The 26,146-nt window shown below is 44.4% G+C and overlaps 1 protein-coding gene across 3 annotated transcripts in view; it reads left to right on the top strand.

Annotated features, from left to right (window-relative positions):
- The first annotated feature begins 266 nt into the window (after nt 1–266).
- The window catches only part of DDX50 (DExD-box helicase 50), a 35,530-nt gene continuing 9,650 nt past the window's right edge, over nt 267–26,146 (top strand). For 2 of the 3 annotated variants that reach the window (XM_049790487.1, XM_049790490.1), the window contains exons 1-7: nt 267–371; nt 9,079–9,366; nt 14,651–14,726; nt 15,062–15,240; nt 17,367–17,484; nt 17,595–17,780; nt 18,601–18,746. In XM_049790487.1, the coding sequence (XP_049646444.1) occupies nt 300–371; nt 9,079–9,366; nt 14,651–14,726; nt 15,062–15,240; nt 17,367–17,484; nt 17,595–17,780; nt 18,601–18,746 (1,065 nt within the window). In that variant the 5' untranslated portion in view covers nt 267–299. The remainder of the gene's footprint in view (nt 372–9,078; nt 9,367–14,650; nt 14,727–15,061; nt 15,241–17,366; nt 17,485–17,594; nt 17,781–18,600; nt 18,747–26,146) is intronic. The other variant, XM_049790488.1, reaches the window with a different exon arrangement.

Below are 26,146 nucleotides of genomic sequence, written 5' to 3'. Positions count from 1 at the left end.
GTCCTCGCCGGCGACTGGCCCGGGCTTTCACCCTCGCAGCCAATCCCGTCCCGCCAGGTGGGCGGGCCCTCGGGACGCCGCGTCCTCATGGGCCGAGCGGCTCCGGGCTGAGTCCTGCCTTCTCCCCCTGCCGTGCGTGCGCGTCCCGGAAGTGACGCACCCGGCCGGGCGCCCGCCCCGCCCCCGCTCGCGCCTGCGTTCGCGCTCGCGCTCGCTTCCTCTCACGCCGTGGTCGCGGCGCCCGCCCGCCCGTCGCCCTCCGGAGGCCGTGGCCCGCCCGTCGCAGGCGGCGGCGAGGGATGCCCGGGAAGCTGCTGTGGGGGGACATCATGGAGCTGGAGGCGCCGCTGGAGGACGAGGAGAAGCCCAAGGTGCGCTCGGGCGGGGGCGGCGCGGCGCCGGGGTTTGAGGCGGCCGGAGCCGCTTCGGAAGCGAGCCGCCCGCCCGGCCGCCGGTCGCCTCCGCGTGGCGTCGGCCGGCGTCTGCGCCTGCGCCCGCGCCTGCGCCTTGGCGTCCGCTCCGGGCCGCTGCGGCTGGGGCCGGTCGAGTCCAGCCGCCGCCGCCGCCGCCGCCGCCGCCGCCGCCGCCGCGGGCCACGCAGCGACGCCGGAAGCCGGAAGCGGGGCGGGGGCGGGGCGGGGCGGATCGGATCGGATCGGATCGGCGGGCCCGGGCCGTGTTCTCGTCTCGGCCGCGCACAGGCCAGGCGGGGGCCGGCGGGGGGTCCTCGGCGCCCTGGAGGTCGGCCCTGGGCAGCGAGCGCCGTGCTCGACGTCTTTCTCCGCAGCGATGTCCGGCTCGAAGCGCCGTGGTCGCCAGAAGGAACACCCCCAGTGCCACCCCCGCCATTGTCAGAGAGCTGTCAGTCTGACTGGACCCGCTCCTGGTGGTCCTCGACCGCCTCGGGCCATCACTGCGGTCCTGCCTTGGCCTTCTTTGCAAAGAGTGTCTTTTTTTTTTTTTTTTTTTTGTTTGTTTTTGGGCCACACCCGGTGACGCTCAGGGGTTACTCCTGGCTATGCGCTCAGAAGTCGCCCCTGGCTTGGGGGACCATATGGGACGCCGGGGGATCGAACCGCGGTCCGTCCAAGGCTAGCGCAGGCAAGGCAGGCACCTTACCTCCAGCGCCACCGCCCGGCCCCGAAAAGAGTGTCTTTCTTTAAGCACCACGATGGCAAGCGTGTTTGTTGTTGGGTCATCTGTCATCACAGCAGAGCCCACACGCCCCCTTCCCCGGGGCAGCCTGCACCCCCATCTTCCTCTCCCCCGACCCCCTCCCCGTATTCAAGACCGGCCTTCTGTTTCTGTCACTCAGTACCCTTGGCATGCTACTTTGAGTGTCGTTATTCCTCTCGTTGGGTTTTTCTTTTTCTTAACACTTTTTTTTTTTTTTTACTTTATTTATTTTTTATTATTATTTTTTTTTTCTTAGCACTTTCTTCGAAGAAAAAGTTTCCCGAGATGATTTCTCATTTAGGGTGCCTGGTTACTGGAGTGTGAAAGTTTGTTTATAGGCTTGGTGTGCAAAGTTAGTACACTACCCCCTCCCTTCACTCCCAAAGTGCCCCTTCTCCTGCTGTCCCGTTCACCTTTCCTTCCTCCCTGACCCAGAAGCAGTTTTATTTTCCAACTTATGAAGCAGGATAGTTTTTTTCTTTTTATTGAAACGTGCCTAGGAAGATGTGAGGCCAGAGAAAGAGATAAATACGTGTTTAAGAATAAACACAGGCCTCTCCAGAGTGAAAATAGGTGGAGAAAAAAAGGACAGGCAAGTACGATTCATGTTCTAAGGAGAACACAGGCTTGAAGAGCAAGCTATTTTTTTTCTTTTTGAAGGTATAACAAACATGTTTGTAAGGTTTCAACAAAGCATGCCATCCTGTACACTTTGCTGGTATGCATTCACATCTTTCTGTAGCTTTTACCTGCGGCCCTTATTTCCAGAATGATTTCATCATGACAGATACCAACACTCCTGCCCACCCCGCTGCCTTTTGGCACCCACCGTACGTACTCTTTGTATCAATTTGGCCATGGTGGAACTTCACATCACTTGAAATTAGGAAGTTATTTTACTTTGGAATCCTCTTGAAATACTTTTCTCAAAAACCTACTCATCTGCTAAGGCTTCCTGTGTGACTTCTCGAATTACTTCACTGTATATGGAAAAGAATCTCATTTACCTTAGAAGTCTTTTTTTTCCAGTGCTTTAACATTCAGTTGGCACTTACGTGTTCCTCGTGTAAAGTTAGATTTTTTTTGTATCCATTTCAAATATTTCCCAAAGATTCTTGAGAAAATGCTATCATTGTCCTTTTTTTCTTTTTTTTAGTTCAAATTTTTTGGTCATACCCGAAGCTCTGGTGCTACCCTGGCATTTGTGTTTGTCTACGATGGTGCTGTACTTCTGCTAGAGCCCTTTGAGCTATCTTTCCAGCCATCTCACATTTCCTACTCTGCAAATTGATGCTTTTCACTCAGGCCATTCTCCAGATATATTTCTTGATTATCTCTTATGAAAGACAATAAAGATAGAAGTAGAACTAATTAGGACGGTGATCTGGCCTTCACATGTAGATAACTTTTTTTTTGGGGGGGGGCACACCCGCCAATTCTCAGGGGTTACTCCTGGCTGTCTGCTCAAAAATAGCTCCTGGCAGGCACGGGGGACCCTATGGGACACCGGGATTCGAACCAACCACCTTTGGTCCTGGATCGGCTGCTTGCAAGGCAAATGCTGCTGTGCTGTCTCTCCAGGCCCACATGTAGATAACTTGGGAGGTTTTTTTGGTTTGTTTGTTTGTTTAAATCGGGTCTCAAACTCAGTTTACCTGGGGGCCGCAGGAGGCAAAGTCGGGGTGATCCTTGAGTGCAAAGTCAGTAGTAAGCCTTGAACATTGGAGGGTGTGACCCAAACAACTAAAACAAAACAAAACAAACAGATTCCTCTAGGGCTGGGCCACAAAATGTTGTACAGAGGGCCTCAAGTTTGAGACCCCTGGTTTAATTGTTGGGCTACACCTCGTCTCCTGGCAAGGCCGTATGCAAAGCCAAGTATCTTACCAGCTGTCCTATCTCTTCAGCCCCATCTTTGATTTTATATGTTGAGATATAGAGTTGAGTTTTAGGTTCTCAGAAATTGAATGGAGCTAAGGAAGGAAACTTGGAAGAGTATATCTGAAGCCATGAAAATCATGTGAAAAGTATACAGAGAGAACAGGCTGTCAGGAGCATCAGCAACATCAGTGATGAGGACGACGACGAAGATGAACCTTCTAAAGTAGCAGTCTGAGTTATCCATAAGGAGGGAAGAGTCTTCTGGAAACCAAGGAAATGGAAGAGGTTTTTTTTTTTTTTTGGCTTTTGGGCCACACCCGGCGGTGCTCAGGGGTTACTCCTGGCTGCCTGCTCAGAAATAGCTCCTGGCAGGCACGGGGTGACAATATGGGACACCGGGATTCGAACCAACCACCTTTGGTCCTGGATCGGCTGCTTGCAAGGCAAACGCCTCTGTGCTAGCTCTCCGGACCCTGGAAATGGAAGAGTTTTAAGCACCAGGGATTTAATATGGAACAATGTATTTCATCACCTTGGGATGTTGTTGGGCTTGCTTCATCTCCCCAAAGTGCAGGCTCAGGAGCAACTAAAACTCAGGGACTGACTATAAAAAGCCTCGTTTGTCTATAGAATCTGTTTTGAGGAAACATGAGTTAGTTTGACTAAAGAGCCAATGATGTGACGTGTCACACTTTGATTTTGTTTGAATTTATTATTTTTTACTGAAAAAAAAAATTTTTTTTTTTTTTTTGGTTTTTGGGTCACATCCGGCGGTGCTCAGGGGTTCCTCTTGGCTGTCTGCTCAGAAATAGCTCCTGGCAGGCACGCTGTGCTATCTCTCCGGGCCCTTTATTGAAAATTTTTGGTTTTTGCGTTTTGGGCCACACCTGGCAGTGGTCAGGGTTGACCAACTGGTTCTGTGCTCAGCCCCTGGCTGAGGATTGGAGACCATATCGGGTACTGGATATGAACCCAGGTCAGCTACGTGCAAGGCCCTACCTGCTATACTGTCTCTCTGGCCCCACTTTTTACTTATTTTTTTAAACCAGACCTGACTTTTCATAATGGTTTTCATAATGGTTGCTCCCATTTTTGTGCTGGGGTCACTCTGGCAGACTCAGGACTACTACCTAATTTATTTTGAACATCTGACCAAAATTTTGTTTTATTCTGGGGCCACACCAGACTCAGTGTGCTCAGGCTTACTTCTGGCTCTGTTCAGGGATTGCTCCTGCAGGCTTGGGGGAATCAACCCTCAGTCAGCAGCATGGAAAGCAAGTGCCCTCTCTGCTGACTTCTCTCCCTAGCCTGCTGGACAAATAATTCTGAAGTACTCTGCTATCTTAAAATATTAAAACAATGGCCAGTAACTTATACATTATTATTATTATTATTTTTATTATTGTTATCATCATCTTGGCTTTTGGGCCTCACCCAGTGATGCTCAGGGTTTACTCCTGGTTCTGCATTTAAAACTTATTCTTGGTGGTGCTTGGGGGATCATATAGGGTACTGGGAATTGCTCTGGGTCCTACTAATATTTTAAAACTAAAATCTGTTCCTTTTTTTTTTCTCTTATAACTGAAACCAACTACAAACATGTTTGTGATCATGGTACTTAAATAAAAATGTTTAAAAAAAAACACTAAAAGTTTGGGGCTTTTTTGTTTGCTTTGGGCCATCCTTTGGTGCTCTGGGCTTACTCTCAGCTCTGTAGCTCTGGGGTCACTCCTAGCAGGTATTTGAAGACCATATGGGGTGCTAGGAATTGAATCCAGGTCAGCAAGACAAATGCCCTATCTACTCTACTACTATCCTTTAAAACTAAAGTTTAAAAATATAAAACTGGGGGAATGGGTATTTTTTCCTTTTTCTTTTTTTTTGTTTTGTTTTGTTTTTGTTTTTTTCGGGCCACACCCGTTTGATGCTCAGGGGTTACTCCTGGCTAAGCACTCAGAAATTGCCCCTGGCTTGGGGGGACCATATGGGACGCCAGGGGATCGAACCTCGAACCTCGGTCGCGGGTCCTTCCTTGGCTAGCGCTTTCAAGGCAGACACCTTACCTCTAGTGCCACCTCACTGGCCCCTATTTTTTCCTTTTTCAAGAAAAGTTGCTGGATAGCTGTTTATTTTTTTGTTGTTTGTTTGTTTGGTTTTTAGGCCATACTCGATTTATGCTCAGGGGTTGCTCCTGGCTTAGCACTCAGAAATTGCCCCTGGATCGAACTGCTGTCCTTCCTTGGCTAGTGCTTGCAAGGCAGACACCTTACCTCTGGCGCCATCTCGCCGGTCTCCCCCCCCCCCCCCCTTTTTTTTTGGCTTTTGAGCCATACGTGGTGGTGGTCTGGAGCTACTCCTGACTGTGCTTGGGAGTCCCTCCCTTTGCAGTGTTGGTGAACCATATGTGGGACTAGGGATCAAGCAGAGGTCAGGCTGAATAGGTTTTTCTTTTTTTTTTTTGGTTTTTGGGTCACACCCGGTGGTGCTCAGGGGTGACTCCTGGCTGTCTGCTCAGAAATAGCTCCTGGCAGGCACGGGGGACCATATGGGACACCGGGATTCGAACCAACCACCTTTGGTCCTGGATCGGCTGCTTGCAAAGCAAACGCCGCTGTGCTATCTCTCCGGGCCCAGGTTTTTCTTTTAAAAAATTAATTTAGGGGGCTGGAGCGATAACAGTGGTAAGGCACTTATCTGCACAAAGATAACCTGGGTTCTGTCCCCTGAGCCTGCCAGGAGTCATTCCTGAATTATTCCAGAGTCAGGAATAAACTGTGGGCACTTCCAGGTGTGGCTCTCCAAAAAGTCATACTTTTAAGAATTTAAAATCCTCCCCCTCAGGGAACAATTGAGTTTTGTATGAATTAGGTCTTTCTTTGACCTGTTGGCAGTTTTCAGAGAGGAAGCATGATGTTGGGAAACAAAACAAAACAGTGGTTTTTAAGTTAGGACTTGATTTCTAGCACTTCCAGTTTCAGAAAACACCATATGTGAGTCTTTGGCAAGTTTGTTAGCCTCTAGGAATTTAAATTTTCATCTGTAAGAAGGAAAGTCAATAATGGTTCATTATCCCTTATCCAAAATCCTTGGGGCTACCTGTGGTTTGGCAACCAGGATTCTGGGAACTTTTATTTATTTTAGGTTTTTGGATCATACCTGCCTGTGATTATGGACCACATCAGTGCTGAAAATGGATGGAATTCAATTTGTCTCGTTTTTTCTTTTTCTTTTTTTTTAAAAATAATTTCTATTAATGATTGTGAATTACAAGTCCTTCATAGTTGGGGTTCAGGTATACAGTGACAGTGAGTTAGGGTCATTCCCACCACCAGTGTTGACCTCCATCCACCAAAGTACCCAGCATGCATCCTATACTTTCACCCTTAGCCCCCTGGACTGCCAGTGTAATAGGCCCATTTTAAGTTAAAATTGTTGTAGTTTGGATCTTTTGATTCTTTTGTTGTTGACTTTAGCTTGGGTATTTAGTTCTGTACTTGCTTTTAGTCTCCAATGGACCTGAGACCACTTGGTCCCTGACCTCCGACCCCCATCTTTTTTTAATTTTGTAGGAAAATGCAGAAATATGAGGTTAAACAAAGTAATTTGTGTCCCAAGGTTCTATGAAAAAGGAGGGAGCCCCTATCTAGAAGAACACATTAAAAAATGGGGGTGGTTTTTATTTTACATAAGTGCATCAAAAGTTGGGGTAAATTAGAAATACCATTGGCCTAAAAAACAGGGTGTCCCTACCCAGGAAGCATCCTGTCATAAGAGCAACTACAGGCTCCGGGCATACTAATAGTCCAACCACAGATGGAACTCAATTTGACTACAGCAAGGCAATATCCCTACCTGTTGTATTATTTCTTTGGCCCCTTTGGGAACTTTTTGAAGGGTGACATCTCTTGGGCCCATTCCTTGGGGCTTGGGGCCCCAAGTCTGTCATCATAGCTTAATATGAGCTAGATTTTGTGTAAAGTGGAATAAGGATCATATGGGGGCAGCGAGATGGTACAGCAGGTAAAGTGCTTGGATTGGCAATTGATCAATCCAAAGCACACCAACCATATGGTTCCCTAAACCCTACCAGGAGAGAACTCTTAAGTACAGAACCTGGCGTAAGCCCTGAGCACCTCCAAATAGGGAACAGAAGGCAAAACAAAAATAATCCCTAAGAACAAATAGTTTTGCATTTGTTCAAGTCAAATTGAGTTCAACTTAGGTTTGTCTCCAAAAAGTGAGAAAATTTTTTTCGGTTTTTAAGAGTTCTTGGAATTTTGAGAAGGGATTATAATAGACCTGTACTTCTCTCATAGGTTTTTTGTTTGCTTGTTTGTTTTTATTTTTTTGGGGCCACACCCGGCCATGCTCCTGGCTCTGTGCTCAGAAATTGCTCCTGGCAGACTCAGGGACCATATAGGATGCTGGGAATTGAACCCGGGTCTGTCCTGGGTCAGCCAACTCCCTACCACTGTGCCATCTCTCTGGCCCCTCTCATAGGATGGTTAAGACTTTTTTGTTTGTTTTTGGGTCACACCCGGCAGCACTCAGGGGTTACTCCTGGTTCTACGCTTAGAAATCTCTCCAGGCAGCCTTGGGGGACCATATGGGATGCTAAGATTTGAACCACAGTCCTTCTGCATGCAAGGCAAACGCCCTGCATACATGCTATCTCTCCGGCCCTGGTTTAGAAGATTTAATCAAGCCAAATACACATTACACATTGCTGGGTAGATACTTTAAATTTTTTCTGGGGCTGGAGCTATAGGACAATGGATAGGGCGTTTGCCTGCACTCGGCCAAGCCAGTTTCAATCCGCAGCTTCTCCGTCCCCTGAGACTGCCAGGAGTGGTTTCTCATTACAGAGCCAGATGTAACCTCTGAGCGCAGCTTGCCATGGCCCTAAAACTAAAATAATTGTTTTTTCCTGTGAAGATAATAAGAGCACATAACTTTAAATTTTATAAATCAACAGTTCTTGATTTTTTGGGAAAGGACCTACTTTAATATCTATTTATGTCTTAGTTTTCTGTTTGTTTGTTTGTTTTGTTTTGGGGCCATATCCAGTGGCGCTCAGGGGTTACTCCTGACTTTACGCTCAGAAATCGCAGGCTCGGGACCATATGGATGCTGGGAATCGAACCCAGGTTTGTCCTGGGTCAGCCATGTGCAAGGCAAATGCCCTACCGCTGTTGTATCTCTCTGGCCCCTCTGTTATGTCTTAGGTAGAGTTGAGAGAAAGGGCCTAGAATGCAGAGCTTAAGAAAGGATGTTGGGGGGCCCGGAGAGATAGCACAGCGGTGTTTGCCTTGCAAGCAGCCGATCCAGGACCAAAGGTGGTTGGTTCAAATCCTGATGTCCCATATGGTCCCCCGTGCCTGCCAGGAGCTATTTCTGAGCAGACAGCCAGGAGTAACCCCTGAGCATCGCCGGGTGTGGCCCCAAAACAAAACAAAACAAAACAAAACAAAAAACAACAAAAAAAAGAAAGGATGCTTGGGATGGAATGAGCAAGAAAGCAATAGGGTTGACCCTATTTAGGCTTGACCTTAGTGACAAGTCTGGATTTTTACTAGGTAATTTTCAAGATAGATTGTGTTTTTGCCTTTTGGACAGTCATATTCTATTCTAGAGTCTTAAAAGCATCCCTCATAGTACAGGAATAGGACTTAAAGAGCTAGGGCATATATGTGCCATGCGCAGGGTCCTAGGTTTGATCCTTGGCACCTTCCAAGCACTTCTGGAAAATCCCAAGAACCAAAAAAAGTAAAAAGTTGATCTCAAGAGTCTTTTGTCGGGGCTGGAGAGATAGCATGGAGGTAAAGTGTTTGCCTTTCATGCAAGAGGTCATCGGTTCGAATCCCAGCGTCCCATATGGTCCCCTGTGCCTGCCAGGAGCAATTTCTGAGCATGGAGCCAGGAGTAACCCCTGAGCACTGCCGGGTGTGACCCAAAAACCACAAAAAAAAAAAAAAAAAAAAAAGAGTCTTTTGTCATGGTATGTTATTTTTTCCCCCACAGAGTGATAGAAGGAAGTCAAGACATCATTATGACTCAACTGAGAAATCAGAAACAAGAGAGAATGGTGTTGCAGATGACCTGGATGCGCCCAAGCCCAAAAAGGCTAAACTGAAAGAGAAGTTAAATGGAGACGCTGACGGATCTAATAGACTTTCAGATGAATTTTCTAAATCTCATAAGTCACGAAGAAATGATTGGTCAAATGGAGATACGGATGAATATGAAAAAAAATCAAAGCGAGTGTCATCTCTAGACAGTTCTCATAAATCAAGTGATAAACAAGAGGAGGTATGGTACTTTTTGTTTTGCCTTTGATATAATCCATGAAATGAAGGCTAATTTGATCTCCAAGTTTATTTAGCATTGAATCTGTAATATTTCCTCATCGTTTAATAGTCTTTTAGATCAGGGAGTTAACACAGCTGAAACGTAAGTCTTCACCTTCTGTTGTCTCTTCCACATTGTCTTGCCTTTTTCTGGTGGCATATTGGGGGTATTGTATATTTTAGGCCTTTTTTGTGTGTTCTGTTTTTGGGCCACACCCGGTGATGCTCAGGGGTTACTCCTGGCTGTCTGCTCAGAAATAGCTCCTGGCAGGCACGGGGGACCCTATGGGACACCGGGATTCGAACCAACCACTTTAGGTCCTGGGTCAGCCGCTTGCAAGGCAAACACCGCTGTGCTCTCTCTCTGGCCCCTATTTTAGGCCTTTTTTGTTTTTGTTTTGTTTTGGGGTTATACCAATATTCAGGGGTCACTCTTGGTTTTACCCTCAGGAATTATCCTGGCATTTCTTGGGGACCATATGGGATACTAGGGGTTGAACACCGTTGGCCGCATGCAAGGCAAACACCCTACCCACTGTTCTGTCACTGTGACAGAACCTACTGAATTTTGTAGGGTGGCCTTAACAGGAGTCATGAATTGACTTTGTGGAATTAAGGTTCATAAGGCCTATTGATTTTTGTATTTTTTTGCATATGGTTTTATCTACTTCTGGTATAATAGTAAATGTTTATTTTTGTCTTTTGGGCCACATATGGTAGTGTTTTAGGGCCTACTCCTGGTAGTTGCTCCCAGTGGTAGTTGGGGTCATATTTTTGCCAGGAATTCAACCCAGGATATCTGTATTGAATGGGTTGTGGGCCGGCAATAGTAACTTTATTTGTTAAGTTTGGTTTTTGGGCCATACCTGGCTGTGTTCAATGCTAGCTTCTGACTGCACTCAGGGATCACTCAACATGGATCACTCCAGTCTCGAGACCATATGGGATGCTTAATGCTGGGAATGGAATTCAGGTGGGCAGTGTGCAAGGCAAGTCAGAGAAGATAGGGAGAGGGGGAGGGGAAGAAGGGAGAAAAAAAGAAAAAAACAGGTAAGAAATCTGTTCTTACTGTATGACTGAAATTCAGTCATGAACAACTTTGTATCTCTCAACGATTTAATTAGAATTTATTATTACTATTTTGGTTTTTGGGCCATACCTGGTGGTGCTCTCTGTACTTAGAAATCACTCCCAGTAGGCCTGGGGGACCATATGGAATGCAGGGATTGAATCTGTGTCAGCAGCATGCAAGACAAATGCCCTACCCACTATGCTATTGCTTCAGCTCCCACTTAGAATTTATTAATTAATAAAGAAATGTTGGGTTTTAACGTTTTGTTTTTGTTTTTGGGTCACACCCAGCAGCGCTCAGGGATTAGTCCTGCCTCTATGCTCAAAAATTGCTCCTGACAGGCTCGGGGGACCATATGGGATGCTGGGATTTGAACCACTGTTCTTCCGTAAGGCAAACGCCCTACCTCAATGCTATCTCTCTGGCTCCGGGTTTTAACATTTTAGGAGGTGTAGAAAATACAGTATAGATACACATTCTTGGACCCATTACTTTTGTTATTTTCTTTTCTTTTTTGGTTTTTGGTCACATCTGGCAGCGCTCAGGGGTCACTCCTGACTCTACGCTCAGAAATCGCTTCTGGCAGGCTTGGGGGACCATATAGGATGCCAGGATTCAAACTACCATCCGTCTGTACCTCCATGCTATCTCTCTGGCCCCTACTTTTGTTATTTTCTATTACAATGTTTGTTTGGGGCCATATCTGGTGGATTTACATCATTCCTGGTCACATTTAGGGGACTCTGCACTGCTAGGGATCAAACTCAAGCCTTTATGCAAAGCATGTGTTTCATTTGAGCTTTTCCCTGGCTCATCTATTAAAGTATTTGTTTTTGTTTGGGGTGTGTGTGTGTGTGTGTGTGTGTGTGTGTGTGTGTGTGTGCGCACACATGGTATTCCTGAGGGCTTTCTTCTGGGAGACCATAGGTGCTGGAATTGAACCTGTTCTGCTGTGTCCAAGGCAAGCGCCTATCTGCTGTTCTAGACCCTATTAGAGTCTACTTTTGTTGTTGTTGTTGTTTTGTATTTGGTTTTTGGGTTACACCCAGCCGTGCTCGGGTTACACCTGGCTCTGTGCTCGGGAATTGCTCCTGGCAGGCACGGGGACCAAATGGGATGCCAGGATTCGAACCACTGTCTGTCCTGGGTCAGCTGCGTGCAAGGCAAACGGCCTACTGCTGTGCTATCTCTCCGGCCCCAGAGTCCACTTTTTTTTTTACACAGAATTTGTTCAAGTTGTTCTTGTAGAGGAAGTTGTTAATTAGGTGTTAGTTTATCTAGGTATCAAATTATTCATCTTTAGAAAGCTAGTATTAGTTGCCCTTTTTATTCTTGGCTTGGTGAGCACCTGGTGGTGCTTAGAACTTACTTCTTCTGGCTTTGCACTTGGGGTTCACTCCTGGTGGTGGACCCTTTGCGGTACCAGGCATGAACCAAGCCTGCCTGTAGGCAAGACTGTAAGCCTACCTGCTGTATTCTTGCTCTGACCCCTCTTCCTTGTTCTTGATACTTAATCTTGTAAGTTTTTCTTTTCTTTTCTTTTTTTTTTTTGGTTTTTTGGGCCACACCCATTTGATGCTCAGGGGTTTCTCCTGGCTAAGCGCTCAGGAATTGCCCCTGGCTTGGGGGACCATATGGGACACCGGGGGTGGTCCTTCCTTGGCTAGCTCTTGCAAGGCAGACACCTTACCTCTAGCGCCACCTCGCTGGCCCCTAATCTTTAAGTTTTTCAATTTTTTGAATGAATATAATTTTTGTGATTAGGATTGAAGCTGGGTCTCACATACCTTGCATGTACTTTCAAATACAGCCCGGGTGGGTGGTGGTAGAGTGATTGTACAATGGTAGGTTTTTTGACTTGCACACAGCCAACCTGGGACTGACTCAGATTTGATCCCTGGCATCTCTTATGGTCCCCCGAGCCTGCCAGGAATGATTTTTTTTTTTTTTTTGATTTTGGGTCACACCTGGCAGCACTTAGGGGCTACTCCTGGCTCTATGCTCAGAAATTGCTCCTGGCAGGCTTGGGAAACCATATGGGTTGCCATGATTCAAACTGCTGTCCTTTGCATGCAAGGTAAGCGCCTTACCTTTATGCTATCTCTCTGGCCCCAGAAATGATTTCTGAGTGCAGATCCAGGAAACCCTTGAGAGTCTCTGGGTATGGCCCAACCTTCCCCCCTCCCGCCAAAAAACCCAAAACCAGCCCTGAGGCTCAGTGATAGGACAGTAGATAGGACACTTGCTGCGACCAACCTGAGTTCAGTCTCTAGCACTCCATATGGTCTCCTGATCACTGTCAGGTGTAATTTCTGAGTGCAGAGTCAAGAGTAACCCTGAACTTTGCCAAGTATAACCCAACAATCAAACAAAAATCCAAATCTAATGCAGCCTCCTCCCTGACCATTAGTTTTATTATTTTTGGAGTGTGTGGACTACACTGGATGGTGTTTAAAGGCTGTTCTTGACTTTGTGTTGAGGAGTGGCTGCTGGCATTGTTGGAGGGACCCTTTTTTGGTGCTGGCTATTTGAACCAGGTTTGTGATGGTTCCACCTCATTTGCAAAGCAAGTGTCTTACCTCTTGTATTGTCTCTCACCATCTCTGAATTTTAAATTCAGTTATATCCTTTTTGTTTTGTTTGTTTTGGGGCCACATCCGGCTATGTTTGGAGATTGATTAACTCTGACTCTGCGCTCTTACGGGATGCCAGGGATAGAACCCCAGTTGGCCGTATGCAAGGCAAAACATCCTACCCACTGTGCTATTGCTATTGAGGTGGGGGGCAATATCCAGTGTTGCTAGGTGCTACTACTAGTACTGTTGGGTAGGTGAGGGGACACTATGCAATGTTTAATTTGTATCTGGGCTTCCCACCTATAAAGCCCCAAACTAGGGCTGGAAAAATAGCGCGACGAGTTGGGTGCTTTTTTTGCATGTGGTCTACCAGGGTTCCATCCCTGGCATCCTTTATGATTCACCAACCACAGCCAGGTGTGTGGTTCCTGAGCACAGAGCCAGGAATACCACTGGACATGTCAGGCGTGGCCCAAAAACAAAATCAAAACAAAACAGAAAAGCCTTGAGTCATCTCTCTTTTTTTTTTTTTTTTTTTTTGGTCCATACCCATCGATACTCAGAAATCATTCCTGCAGGCTCAGGAGACCATATAGGATGCTGGTTGGTCATGGGTCAGCCTCGACCTTCCATGTAGCAAGGCAAACACCCTACCTGCTGTGCTGTCACTCCAGCCCTCATCTCTATTTTTGTACATAGTTATTTTGGTACCATATGCTAAAGCTATCAATAACTATCAAATTTTAAAATAGAAAGATTAGGCTGAAGTATTAAGTATATACTTTGCAAATGCGTAGCCCTGGATTCAATCCTGACCACCACAAGAAAATTAAATCAGGTGAGAGTGGGGAGAGGAGCAGGGAAATACTTAACATGTGTAAATCATTGTGTATAATCCCTGGTACTGCATTCCCTTCCTTCCTCCCTCCCATCCAATACCCTTCAGTCCTACTGGGTATGCCTGATGCCCTCACCCCAACTAGTACCATTGACCTGACTTTTGCCATTATCTAAAAAAACTAGAGCCTGGAGAGCTGGACCAATAGGGTAAGGTGTAGGGTGCTGACCTTGCACACAGTCAGCCAGAGTTCAGTCCCTAGTACCACACATGGTCCCCTGAGCAATGCCAAAAGTGATCCCTGAGCATAGAGACAGGAGTAAATCTGCAGCATTGTTAGGTGTGACCTTGAACCAAAAAAACAAACAAACAAACAAAAAAACAAATGAGAAGTATGCTATCTATCAAATTTGTTTCGTTTTTGTTTTGAGCACCTGTGGTGCTCAGGGGTTACTCCTGCCTCTGTACTCCGAAATCGCTCCTGGCAGGTTCTGGGGAGCATATGGGATGCTGGGGATCAAACCCAGGTCAGCTGCATTCAAGACAAACACCCTAACTGCTATGCTATCTATTGTTCCAGGCTCATAGGCTTGATTTTTTGAAATGAAACTAATTTCTCACGTATATTAATCAATGCAGGCTTTATAGATTCTAAAGACTTGTTAGCTCATTTAGTAAAACAACATTAAATGAGTACAAGATTATAAATGCTTAGTCTTTATGAACTAGTGTAATTAAAATTTTGATTTAATTTTGACAGACCCTGGCCCGTGAGCAGAAAGAAGGTGCTTTCTCCAATTTTCCCATTTCTGAAGAGACCATAAAGCTTCTGAAAGGTAATATGAATTTTAGTGGACATAGGACTGAAAAATCTGTATTTTATAATACCTGTGTGCCTTTTCTGATCTGAAGGAGAATTTAATAAGAGAAGTAGCTCTTCATTAATTGCTGGTATTTCTAGATCATCCTTTTTGGGGCCTTTTTTTTAGATAAAGAATTACATCTATTTGTCAGAAGTTCAAACCTCTTTTTGTAATTTCTCTTGGGTAGACATAATGGTATATATCTTTAGGTATGTCTTTGGCAGACATTGAGGAACCAGATTAACATTTTCAAATATATTTTTCTTTAATGCCTGTCTTAAATATTTCAACGAAATCTCATTTTACAGGTCGAGGGGTAACATATCTCTTTCCTATTCAAGTTAAGACTTTTGGTCCTGTATATGAAGGAAAAGATTTAATTGCTCAAGCACGTACAGGAACAGGAAAGACATTCTCTTTTGCCATTCCCTTGATTGAAAGACTCCAAAGAAATCAAGAAACGATTAAAAAAAGTCGCTCACCGAAGGTAACCTTTACAGGGAGTGAAAGGTTTAACTATTACTTTCATGAAAGGGAAAGAAAGGTGAAGTTTAATTCAGGTTGTACCCCAGGATGCATATAGTACATATATACATATACATACACTTAAGGATTTGGGTCCTAAAGTAAACGTTTGTTTTTTTAACAAAGAGAAATCTCAAGAATAACTGGTTGCTGCATTTAACTGTGAGGACCCATGGACGGTCTTTGATAAGTAGGTATAAAACCAGTCTATCTTATTTTAGAAAGACCTAAAATTAAAATATTTGATGATTTTTTGGGGGGGGTACTAATCTTTGCCTTTAAACTATGTAGTTGCTAAATAGGTATTCATTTTGGTCATATGATATACTCTTATTTTCACTGGTTGACTTTTTTGTTTGTTTTGGGCCACACCTTGTGGCTTTCAGGGTTTTATTCCTGGCTCTGCTCAGAAATCGCTCCTGGATGGCTTGGGGGTCGACTATATGGGATGCAGGGGATTGAATATGGGTTGGCAGCATGCAAGGAAACACCCTACCCACTGTGCAGACCCCTACTTCTTTTTTAGAAGACTATCATAGAAAGGATATTATTAGTTCTCTGTTACTGGGATATTTTTTTTTTTTTTTTCTTTTGGTTTTTGGGTCATACCAGGCAGCGCTCAGGGGTTATTCTTGGTCCCACGCTCAGAAATCGCTCCTGCCAGGCTCAGGACCATATGGGAGGCCGGGATTCAAACCACTGTCCTTGTGCATGCAAGGCAAATGCCTTACCTCCATGCTATCTCTCCGGCCCCTGCTACTGGGATTATTAGATAATATATCTTCATTCATAAATAATAAAGAACAGAGAGGACTAGAAAATTTTAGTTTAAAATATGGCTTTGTAGAATCTATGTCCTTTTAAAGATCCCTAAAAGTAGAAAAAAAATTTTTAAACAGATATGTGACTAAACATGGTTTATTCTTTGAATCATTAAGTACTGTTAAAATGTGAAAGTAAGTCTGTCTATACAAATGTAATTAAATCATAGAGGTTTTGGATCTGGGAGCAAGAGGATAGTACAATGGATAGGTCTTGCATGCAGACTACCTGGGTTTGATCCTGGTATCCTATCTGACCCCCGGCCGCCTAAGGTGATGCCTGAGCATAAAGCCAGGAATAATCCCTGAACACAGCTGGGCGCACGCTCCCCTCCAAAGAAGGAAAAGTTTATGCTCTGGGGCCTCAGAACTAAAAGGACTGAGCACATACATGCCTTGCATGTGGGGTGTCTGGGTTTGATCTCCAGCACTACATGGTTCCTCAAGCATTGTGGGTGGGAATCATTTGAAGCATATGGCCATTTGTAGACCCAGAACCTTTAGCTGTGAGTCAAAAACAAGCAAAAGTTTTGTAGAAACTTTTATAGAAACTAGAAAGACTGTAGATTCAAAGAGACTGAAGAAATAATTCAGAGAAGATGCTTGTCCTGTCAGAGACCCAGTTCGCTCCTGGCTCCACATGGACCCCTGAGCACTGCTGAGTGCTAAAGACAGGGGAGTCTAGCTACATTACTTCTTTGATCTTAGGCAAGACTGAACTCTAATACTCACTGGTAATATTGGGATATAAATTAGGTTTTTGTAAGGGTCAAATTGTATAATTTATGAAAGAAACTGATTTTTGACATATCTGAGTTGAGTACTTATTCATTCAACAAATGTGTTTTGCATCTTCTTTGGGAGGAATTGTGCCAAGGAATCAGTTACCCAAACTCACGAATTTCTGCCCTAAGACGGTACCTAACATTACAGTGGATAAAACAGTAAGGAAGTAAATAAAATATATCTTTCTTACTCAATAAATTCTAAGGAAAAATTATTAAGCATAGAAGATATGAAGAGAGGGTTTTGGAAAGATATCTGGTAATGCTGCACACTTAAGTTCTGTAAAAATAATTAAAAAGAACTAAGGGAAGCAAGTAAGGGAGGATATAATAAATACAAGCTCCTATTATTTGTGCGATTTTTCATTACTATAAGGTTAATGTTGAGGTTCCTGGTTTTAAATGTTCCCCCCCAAAAAAGTTTCAGTTTAAATCCTGACATCTTAGAAAAGTTCTTTTTATTTTTCCAACCTCTTGCTCAGGTACTTGTTTTGGCTCCTACAAGGGAACTGGCAAACCAAGTAGCCAAAGACTTCAAAGATATAACTAGGAAACTCAGTGTGGCATGTTTTTATGGTGGAACATCATATCAAGGCCAAAGTGAGTAAATATGTATGATACGATCACAAAAATCCATTTATTGTATGATTCAAGATATATAATGTAAATTTTTTTTTTTACATGTTACTGATAATGTTTTCTTCTGGCAGTTAACCATATTCGAAATGGCATTGACATCTTGGTTGGAACACCGGGTCGTATCAAAGACCATCTGCAGAGTGGCCGATTAGATCTTTCTAAACTGCGCCATGTTGTACTTGATGAAGTGGATCAAATGTTAGATTTAGGTTTTGCTGAGCAAGTTGAAGATATTATTCATGACTCTTACAAAGCTGGTATGCCCTAATTCAAATAATTATATCAGCAATTATTATTATTATTATTATTATTATTATTATTATTATTATGCTTTTGGGCCACACTGGTGGCGCTCAGGGATTACTCCTGGCTTTGTGCTTAGACATCACTCCTGGCCGGCTAAGGGGACCATATTGGATATTGGGAATTGAACCGGGGTCTGGCCCTCCCATTCTATTTTGATTGCCTTTTCAGGTTTTGTTTGTTTCCTTTGGCTCTGAGGCTTGAACCCAAGGTTCTTCTCACATGCAGGGCTGGTGCTTTACAACATGCCATTGGCTGGCCCTTGTTTTCAGTATTTTTTTGACTGTACCTGACAGTGGTCAGGGCTAATTTCTGGCTCTGTGCTTAGGGATCACTCCTTGGCGAGCTTGAAAGACCACCTGGGATGTGGGGGTTCAAACCTGGGTTGGCTAGGTGCAAGGCAAGCGACCTACTCTCTGTACTATTGCTCCAGCCCTTGTTTTCAGTGTTTTAACAAAATTAAAGTTGTCTGGTATCTATTTTCTTTAGCAACAAAATACTTTTGTATACTTTAGGTATTTTTTACCTTTCATGCATTAAAGACAGTATCTAGATTTACTAACTCATTTTATAAATATATTTGCCCAATATTCTTAAGTTTGGGTTCTGTTTTCTTTGTATTTTCCCCATTTTTATAATTGCAGTAAAATAAGACTTTAAATTTTACTTCGAGTTTTAAAGTTTTATTTCTTTGAAGATTTGGGGGGATTTTAAGAAGTAATTTAAGAATTTAAGGTATTAAGAAAGCATTTTTATTCTTTTTTACTATTTAAGATTCTGAAGACAATCCTCAGACTTTACTTTTTTCTGCAACTTGCCCACAGTGGGTATACAAAGTTGCAAAAAAATACATGAAATCCAGATATGAACAGGTTGACCTTGTTGGAAAAATGACTCAAAAGGCTGCAACTACTGTGGAAGTAAGTAGCTTTCCAGCATGATAGATTTAACTTTTGGTTCATATTTTAACGTTTATTAATGCCAAACATAAGTTTTGGGTATCAGTTCCAAGACAGCTCTTTATTTACTTTTAGTCAATAAGACACCTGCTTTTTTTAATGACTGCAGGACAGGCAGGATAAATAGAGGATAAGTGTTGATCAGACAGGTCCTAATGAGATAGGCAAGCAGCCACAGAGCCAACGAAAGTATATTTGAATTCGACAAAACAGGTAATAAATACTGACCAGGAAAGAATAGCGCTAAGATACTTTGTGTAAGCACAGCTGGGGAAAAGTCATATCCTCACTTCATACTCTACCTCAAAAAAAAAATCCTGGAAGATTTTAGATTTAATTAACTTGTTTGTTTGTTTGTTTTTTGGGTCACACCCAGCAGCATTCAGGGGCTACTCCTGGCTCTTCGCTCAGAAATTGCCCCTGGCAGGCTGGGGGACCATATGGGATGCCAGGATTCGAACGATTGTCCTTCTGCATGCAAGGCAAATGCCCTACCGCTGTGCTATCTATCTCTTCAGCCCCAAAGGCCTTTTAATTTAGAACTGGGCCTGAGAGAACTCAGCGAGTTGTAGTATAGACTTAGTATGCTATGGAAGGCTCCAGTTCAGTCCCCATCACCAGCCACATCTCTCAGGACTTCAGTAGCCCAGAGTAGCCCCTGCCCAGAACAGCTAAGTTTGGCTGCCAAACTCACCTCACCTTGAAATAATAGTGATGTCACTGAACAGTTTGTAAATTTAGGAAAGGGATGGCTTTTCCAAAAAGTCAGAAGATATCGTAAGGGTCAAGGTTGATAATTTTGGGTTTAAATCATTGTTGTTGTTGTTTTTTTTTTTTTTTAAAAAAGAAGTACAGCTAAAGAGGTTAAGATAAAAACCATGTATCAGGGCTGGGTGGTGGCGCTAAAGGTAAGGTGCCTGCCTTGCCTGCGCTAGCCTTGGACGGACCGCGGTTCGATCCCCTGGTGTCCCATATGGTCCCCCAAGCCAGGAGCAACTTCTGAGCGCATAGCCAGGAGTAACTCCTGAGCGTTACTGGGTGTGGCCCAAACACCAAAAAAACAAAACAAAACCATGTATCAGGTGTTGGAACAATAGTATAGCAAGTAGGGTGTTTTGCCTTGTGTGTTTCCAACACAGCTTCATTCTCAGGCATCCTATATATGGTCATCCCTGGGGCCCGCCAGGAGTGATTCCTGAACAGGAGAAGTGCTGCCTGAGCACCAGGTGAAGCTAAAACCAAATTTTTTTTTTTTTAAATTGAGACTTTTGGGGTTGGAGAGATTGTACAGCAGGCAGGGCTCTGCCTTTCTTGTAGCCAAACTAGGGTTAAACCCTGGCATCCCATATCATTCCTTGAGTACCAACAGAAATGATCCTTGAGTGCAGAGGCCAAAATAGTCTTGGCCGATCCAGGAGTAAGACTTGAGCAGTGCTGGATTGGCTCCAACCCCTCCCCCAGATATCCCACAACAACAACCACTACCCATATATCTGGTTTTTAGCTGCCTTTTCAGGAGTTGGTGCTGGTTTATAGGTATAAAGCAATTGAAAACAATTGTTCTACTGCCGTGTGAAGATTTGCCATTACATAGATGTCACTTTTTCTACTTGATAGGTGTATTTGCACATAAATAATATGTCTAGAAATACATTTTCTGGAATTTTTTTTCATGGTTTTTTGGGCCATACCGGTGGCGCTCAGGGTTACTCCTGGCTCTGTACTCAGAAATTACACCTGGCAGGGCCGGAGCAATGGCGCAAGTGGTAGGGCGTTTGCCTTGCACACGCTAACCTAGGACGGACCACAGTTCGATCCCCCAGCATCCTATCTGGTCCCCCAAACCGAGAGTGATTTCTGAGTGCGTGGCCAGGATTATTGACCCCTGGTTGTGGCCCAAAAACCAAATGAAAAAAAAAAAGAAGAAGAAGAAATTACATCAGGCAGGCTCAGGGGGAACCATATGGGATGCCAAGGACTGAACTAGGTCAGCCTCTTTGCAAGGCAAATGTCCTACCCACTGTGCTCCAGCTCTGGCCCCTTTTTCTGGAAATGTTTTGGGGCTGTACTGGCTATGCTCAGAGATCAATCCTGACAGGTTTGTGAGACCATTTGTGGTATTGGGATTGAACTAGAGTTGCCTCGTGCTAGTAAATGTCCTCCTCCCTGCTGTACTATTGCTTCAGCCTCCATTTCTGGAATTTAGCTGAGTAACTCTGATAAAACAAAATTGTAGAGCTGGAGAGATAATATAGGTGGTCAGGCATTTATCTTGCATGTGACATTGTGAACCTGGTTAAAAATCTTCATCACATTTGCTCTCCTAAGTAGTACAAAGGCTTACTCCTCACAGGGAGTCAGGACTAATCCCTGAATTACCACCAGGTGTGGTTCCCCAAAACAGTCAGTCTGGAGTGATAATACAGAATGTAGGCACTTGCCTAGCAGGCAGCCGACCCAGATTTGATTCCCAGCATCGCATATATATGGTTTCCCAGCATCTCCAGGAGTGATCCCTAAATTCTGGGCCAGAAGTAAGCCCTGAGCTGGGTGTATGTATGTACGTATGTGTGTGTGTGTATATATATACACACACACCCGCTGGATATCACCCCCCCCAAAAAAAAACCCATCTAAACATAACCCGAATTTCCAGTATTAAACATGTTACATATATGAACGGAAGTATATATACATGTGTATAAGAAGATCTTAAGCTTCAAACCAATTAATATTTATATTTTTGGAAAGATAGTATGGAGTGGTCAAAGGAAAATTTGATAGGGGTTGGAGCGATAGTATAGGAGGTAAACACTTGCTTTGTAGTGTCCTGCTCAGGTTCAGTTCCTCCAGCATTCCATGTGGTTTCCTGAGCACCACCAGGAGTGATTTTTTTTTTTTTTTTTTTTTGGGTCATACCTGGCAGTGCTCAGGGGTTACTCCTGGCAGGCTTCTACATGCAAGGCAAACGCCTTACCTCCATTCTATCTTTCAGGCTTCACAGGAGTGATTTTTGATTCCCTGAGTATCAGTGTCCCAAAGGCTGAAAAAAAATGGAAATTTTATATAGTTTGCGATGGCTTAAAGTTACAGTAATAGTGTTCAGAGGGACTAGGAGAGAGTACAGTGCATAGGGCCCTTGCCTTGCCTTCTCCATCCAAACCCCCCCCCCCTTTTTTTTTTTTTTTGGTTTTTGGCTTTTGGGTCACACCCGTCCCCGCTCAGGGGCTACCCCTGGCTCTATGCCTAGAAATCGCTCCTGGCAGGCTTGGGATGCCGGGATTCGAACCACCATCCTTTTGCATGTAACGCCTTACCTCCATGCTATCTCTCCGGCCCCATCCATCCCTTTTTTGATCATGGCATTTTATATGTTTCCCTGAGCCCTATCATAAATGATCCCTGAACAGTAAACTGAGGATTGCCTAGTGTGACCCCATTTAAAAAGAAAAGTTTCGAGGGATAACTCAGATTGGATGAGTGCATGTTTTGCATGTTGATTCCTTGTACCATGTGTCCCTTAAGTACCACTGAGTGTGGCCAGCACCCCTCTTCGAAAATTAATCATGTAAAATGTATTAGTAAAAGAAAATGAATAAAGTCCTTTTGTGGAGGGAAGGGAGTTTTGGGCCACGCCCAATGTGTTCAGGGCTTACTCTTGGCTCTACTTGGGGATCACTCCTGGCAGGCTTGGGGATCCATATATAGGGTGCCTGGAATCAAATTCAGGTCATCAGGATACAAGGTAAGCCTTCTGCACTGTGGTTGTCCCTCTGGTTCCTAAAATGCATTTTTATACATTCACAAAGCCTATGTATATGAAGGATCAAATATGCCCATCACAAGACTTTAAAAGTGATTATTTTGTTTGTTTTTGGGCCACAACTGGCGGCGCTCTCCTGGCAGACTTGAGCAATCGTATCAGATGCTGGGGATTGAACCCGGGTGGGCCACATGCAAGGCAAACGCCCTTCCAGATGTACTATCACTCTGAAAGTGTTCTTTTTTTCCCTTTTTTTGTTTTTATAGCTCCTTATCCCTACAGTTAAAACATTGTAATTCATGATTTCATCTCCAAAAAACCTTAGTTGTTAACAGTAGAAAGGAAAAAAAAGTCTTGGTGGGGGGATTGGTTGGGTCACACCACTATGGACTATTGCTTTTTGTGGGTGGAGGAGCACATCTTGAGATGCTCACAGTTCCTTCCTGACTGCACTCAGAAATCATTCTTTCTTGGTCATGCCAAGGGACCATGTGAAATGCCTGAATTTGAACCTGAGTATGCTGCATGCAACTTTCCAATAACCTACCTACTCACTGTACTATATCACTCCTGCCCCTCATGGACTATATGGCTCTGTGCTTAGTAGTGACCCCCTAAATATGGCTGGGTGTGTTCCAAATGGGATGCCGGGCATTGAACCTGGGTTTGCCACGTGGAAGGCAAACTTCATACCCGTTGTTGTATCACTCTGGCCCAAATTTTTTTTTTTTTGGTTTTGGTTTTGGGTCACACCCGGCAGTGCTCAGGGATTACTCCTGGCTCTGCTCAGAAATTGCTCCTGGCAGGTTCGAGGGACCATTTAGGATACCGGGATTCGAACCACCATTCTTCTGCATGCAAGGCAAATGCTTTACCTCCATGCTATCTCTCCAGCCCTGTTTTGTTTTGTTTTTTTTAAGGTAGATTTTGGGGCCAGAGCCGTTATGCAGGCGGTAGGGCATTTGCCTTGCACACGCTGACCTAGGAGGGGCTGCAGTTCAATCCCCCGGCATCCTATATGGTCCCCCAAAATTTCTTTTTTTTTTTTTGGTTTGTGGGTCACACCTGGCAGAGCTGAGCGGTTCCTCCTGGCTCTACGCTCAGACATTACTCCTGGCAGGCTCGGGGGACCATATGGGATGCCAGGATTCGAACCACTGTCCTTCTGCATGCAAGGCAAATGCCCTACCTACATGCTATTTCAGGTTCCAACCAGGAGTGATTTCTGAGCACATAGCCAGGAGTACCCCTGAGCATTACAGGGTGTGGCCCAAAAACAACAAAAAAACAAACCCACTTCAGGGTCTGGAGCAATAGCACAGCAAGCCGTAAGGTGTTTGCCTTGCATGCAGCCAGTACAGGTCGGACTCCAGTTCGATTCCTGGCATCTCATGGTCTCCTGACCCTGCCAGGAGCCATTTCTGAGTGCCTCGGGGTATGACCCAAAAACCAAAAAGCAAAAAAAAAGAAGAAAAAAGAACCCACCCCAAAACATGCAAGTACTGCAGCCAAGTGTGTTTGACAACTCTTTACAAGAGGAGTCAAGGAAAGTGAGGGGGGAAAAATAAGACATTTTGTGAGAAGCTTAAAATATTTATACTCTGTTTGCTTTATCATGTCCTTATATTCCATCTTTCAGACACTAGTGCACTTATTTTTGTTTAGTTTTGTCTTTGGATCACTTGTAGTGATGATGCTTAGGGGTCACTCCTGGTTCTGCACTTGGGGGATTCTATAGGGTGCTTGCAAGTGTACTTGTGTCAGCTGTGTGCATCACTTTTCACTATTCCATCACTCTGGCCTCTAACCATATATATCTTTAAAATGGAGTTCAGTATTGGGGCTGGAGTTATTAGGGCATTTGCCTTGCAAGCGCCTGACCCCTGACTGACCTGGGTTCGATACCCAACATCCCATATGGTCCTTCAAGCCCACCAGGATCGTTCTTTTCCTTTCTGGTTTTTGGGTCATACCCGGCATCACTCGGGTTACTCCTTCCTCTCTACGCTCAGAAATCAATCACTCCTGACAGGCTCGGGGGACCATATGGGATGCCAGCATTTGAACCACTGTCCTGCATGCAAGGTATACTACCCTGCCTCCATGCTCTCTCCCCGGCCCTCCAGGAGTGATTTCTGAGTGCAGAGAGGCAGGAGTGACCCTGGGCACTGCCGAGTGTGGCCCATAACCGAAAAAAAAAATGCAATATTGGTAATTTTATTTATTATTTACTCCCATGTCTTGGGAGTACTCAGGAGCTACTCCTGGCCATACTTGTGTTCTCTATACAATGAACTGCATATTGTTGGCTGCATGCAAGGCAAGCACCTTGACCTCTGTTAATCTCTTTCTTGCAGGGGTGTCTCCCAAGCAAATGCTTAGGGGCCTGGGCTATTCCCAGTGTTCCTCTGCCATTTGGGTTGGACAGTTAATTGATTGGGCCTAGAAGTTGGATGAGTTTTGTTTGTTTGGGGTGGAGTAGGGGGCTGGGTGGTATTTGTAACACTTGGTAGTCCTCAGGGATTAATCCTTATTCTATTCTCAGGGATAACTCTTGGCAGTACTCAGGACCACATTGAATTTTTTGTTTGTTTGATTTTGTTTTGAGTCACACCTGGCTGTGCTCAGGGATTACTCCTGGCTATGTGCATAAGGGACCATACAGTCCGCTGGGGGATTAAACTTAGGTTGGCCACATTCAAGGCAAGTTCTTTATCTACTTTATCTATCTTTTCTGCTCCCAGTACTGCAGTTTTTTAATTAGCTTTTTTGGGGGAAGGGGTCACACCCAGCAGCGCTCAGGGGTTCCTTCTGGCTCTGTGCTCAGAATTCGCTCCTGGCAAGCTCAGGGGACCATATGGGATGCTGGGATTCGAACCACTGACCTTCTGCATGCAAGGCAAATGCCTTACCTCCATGATATCTCTCCAGCCCCCCCCCCCGCAGTTTTTTTAAAGATAAGATTTACATGCAGTAAAATGCAAACTTTTAAGTATAGTTTCATTTTGTTTTAATAAGTTCATATATGTTTGTTACTGATGTTATAATAAGATGTAAGTTACCATCTGTTCAGTAAGTGGCCTACCGTATTTTCCGGCGTATAAGACGAATTTTGAAACAAAAGAAAATCAACTGAAAATCTGGGGGTCGTCTTATACGCCGAGTATATCCCGAAAAATGTTTCGATATGCCGCTAAATGAAAATTGTCTGAATATTGCCACAAAACGAATTTTCCAACTCGATCCTGCACCAAATCACTGCCAGGCTGCTCGGACCGCCTCTCTGACTCAGCCAATCCAAGCAGGCTTTTGATGCATGCAAATTAGACAATGTTCTGGACCCGAATCTACTGTCAAAAGCCTGCTCAGATGGGCCAGAGTCAGAGAGGAAGTCTATGACAGTATAACCTTTGGACCTTTGCTTGCTGTGATTGGCTCACTGTGGTACATACAGTTGCAGCACAGGAACGTTCTGTCTGATACAGCCAATATAGGCCTAAACCTATGCTTTAACTGCAAAATTAGGGGGTTGTCTTATACGCCGGCAAATACAGTAATTAGAATGCAGCCACTTTTCTGGATTTTTTTTTTTTAATTC

The sequence above is a fragment of the Suncus etruscus genome, chromosome 17 (assembly GCF_024139225.1).
Source record: "Suncus etruscus isolate mSunEtr1 chromosome 17, mSunEtr1.pri.cur, whole genome shotgun sequence".
Taxonomy (NCBI): Eukaryota; Metazoa; Chordata; class Mammalia; order Eulipotyphla; family Soricidae; genus Suncus; species Suncus etruscus.
This window is presented reverse-complemented; position numbering and strand designations above follow the sequence as displayed.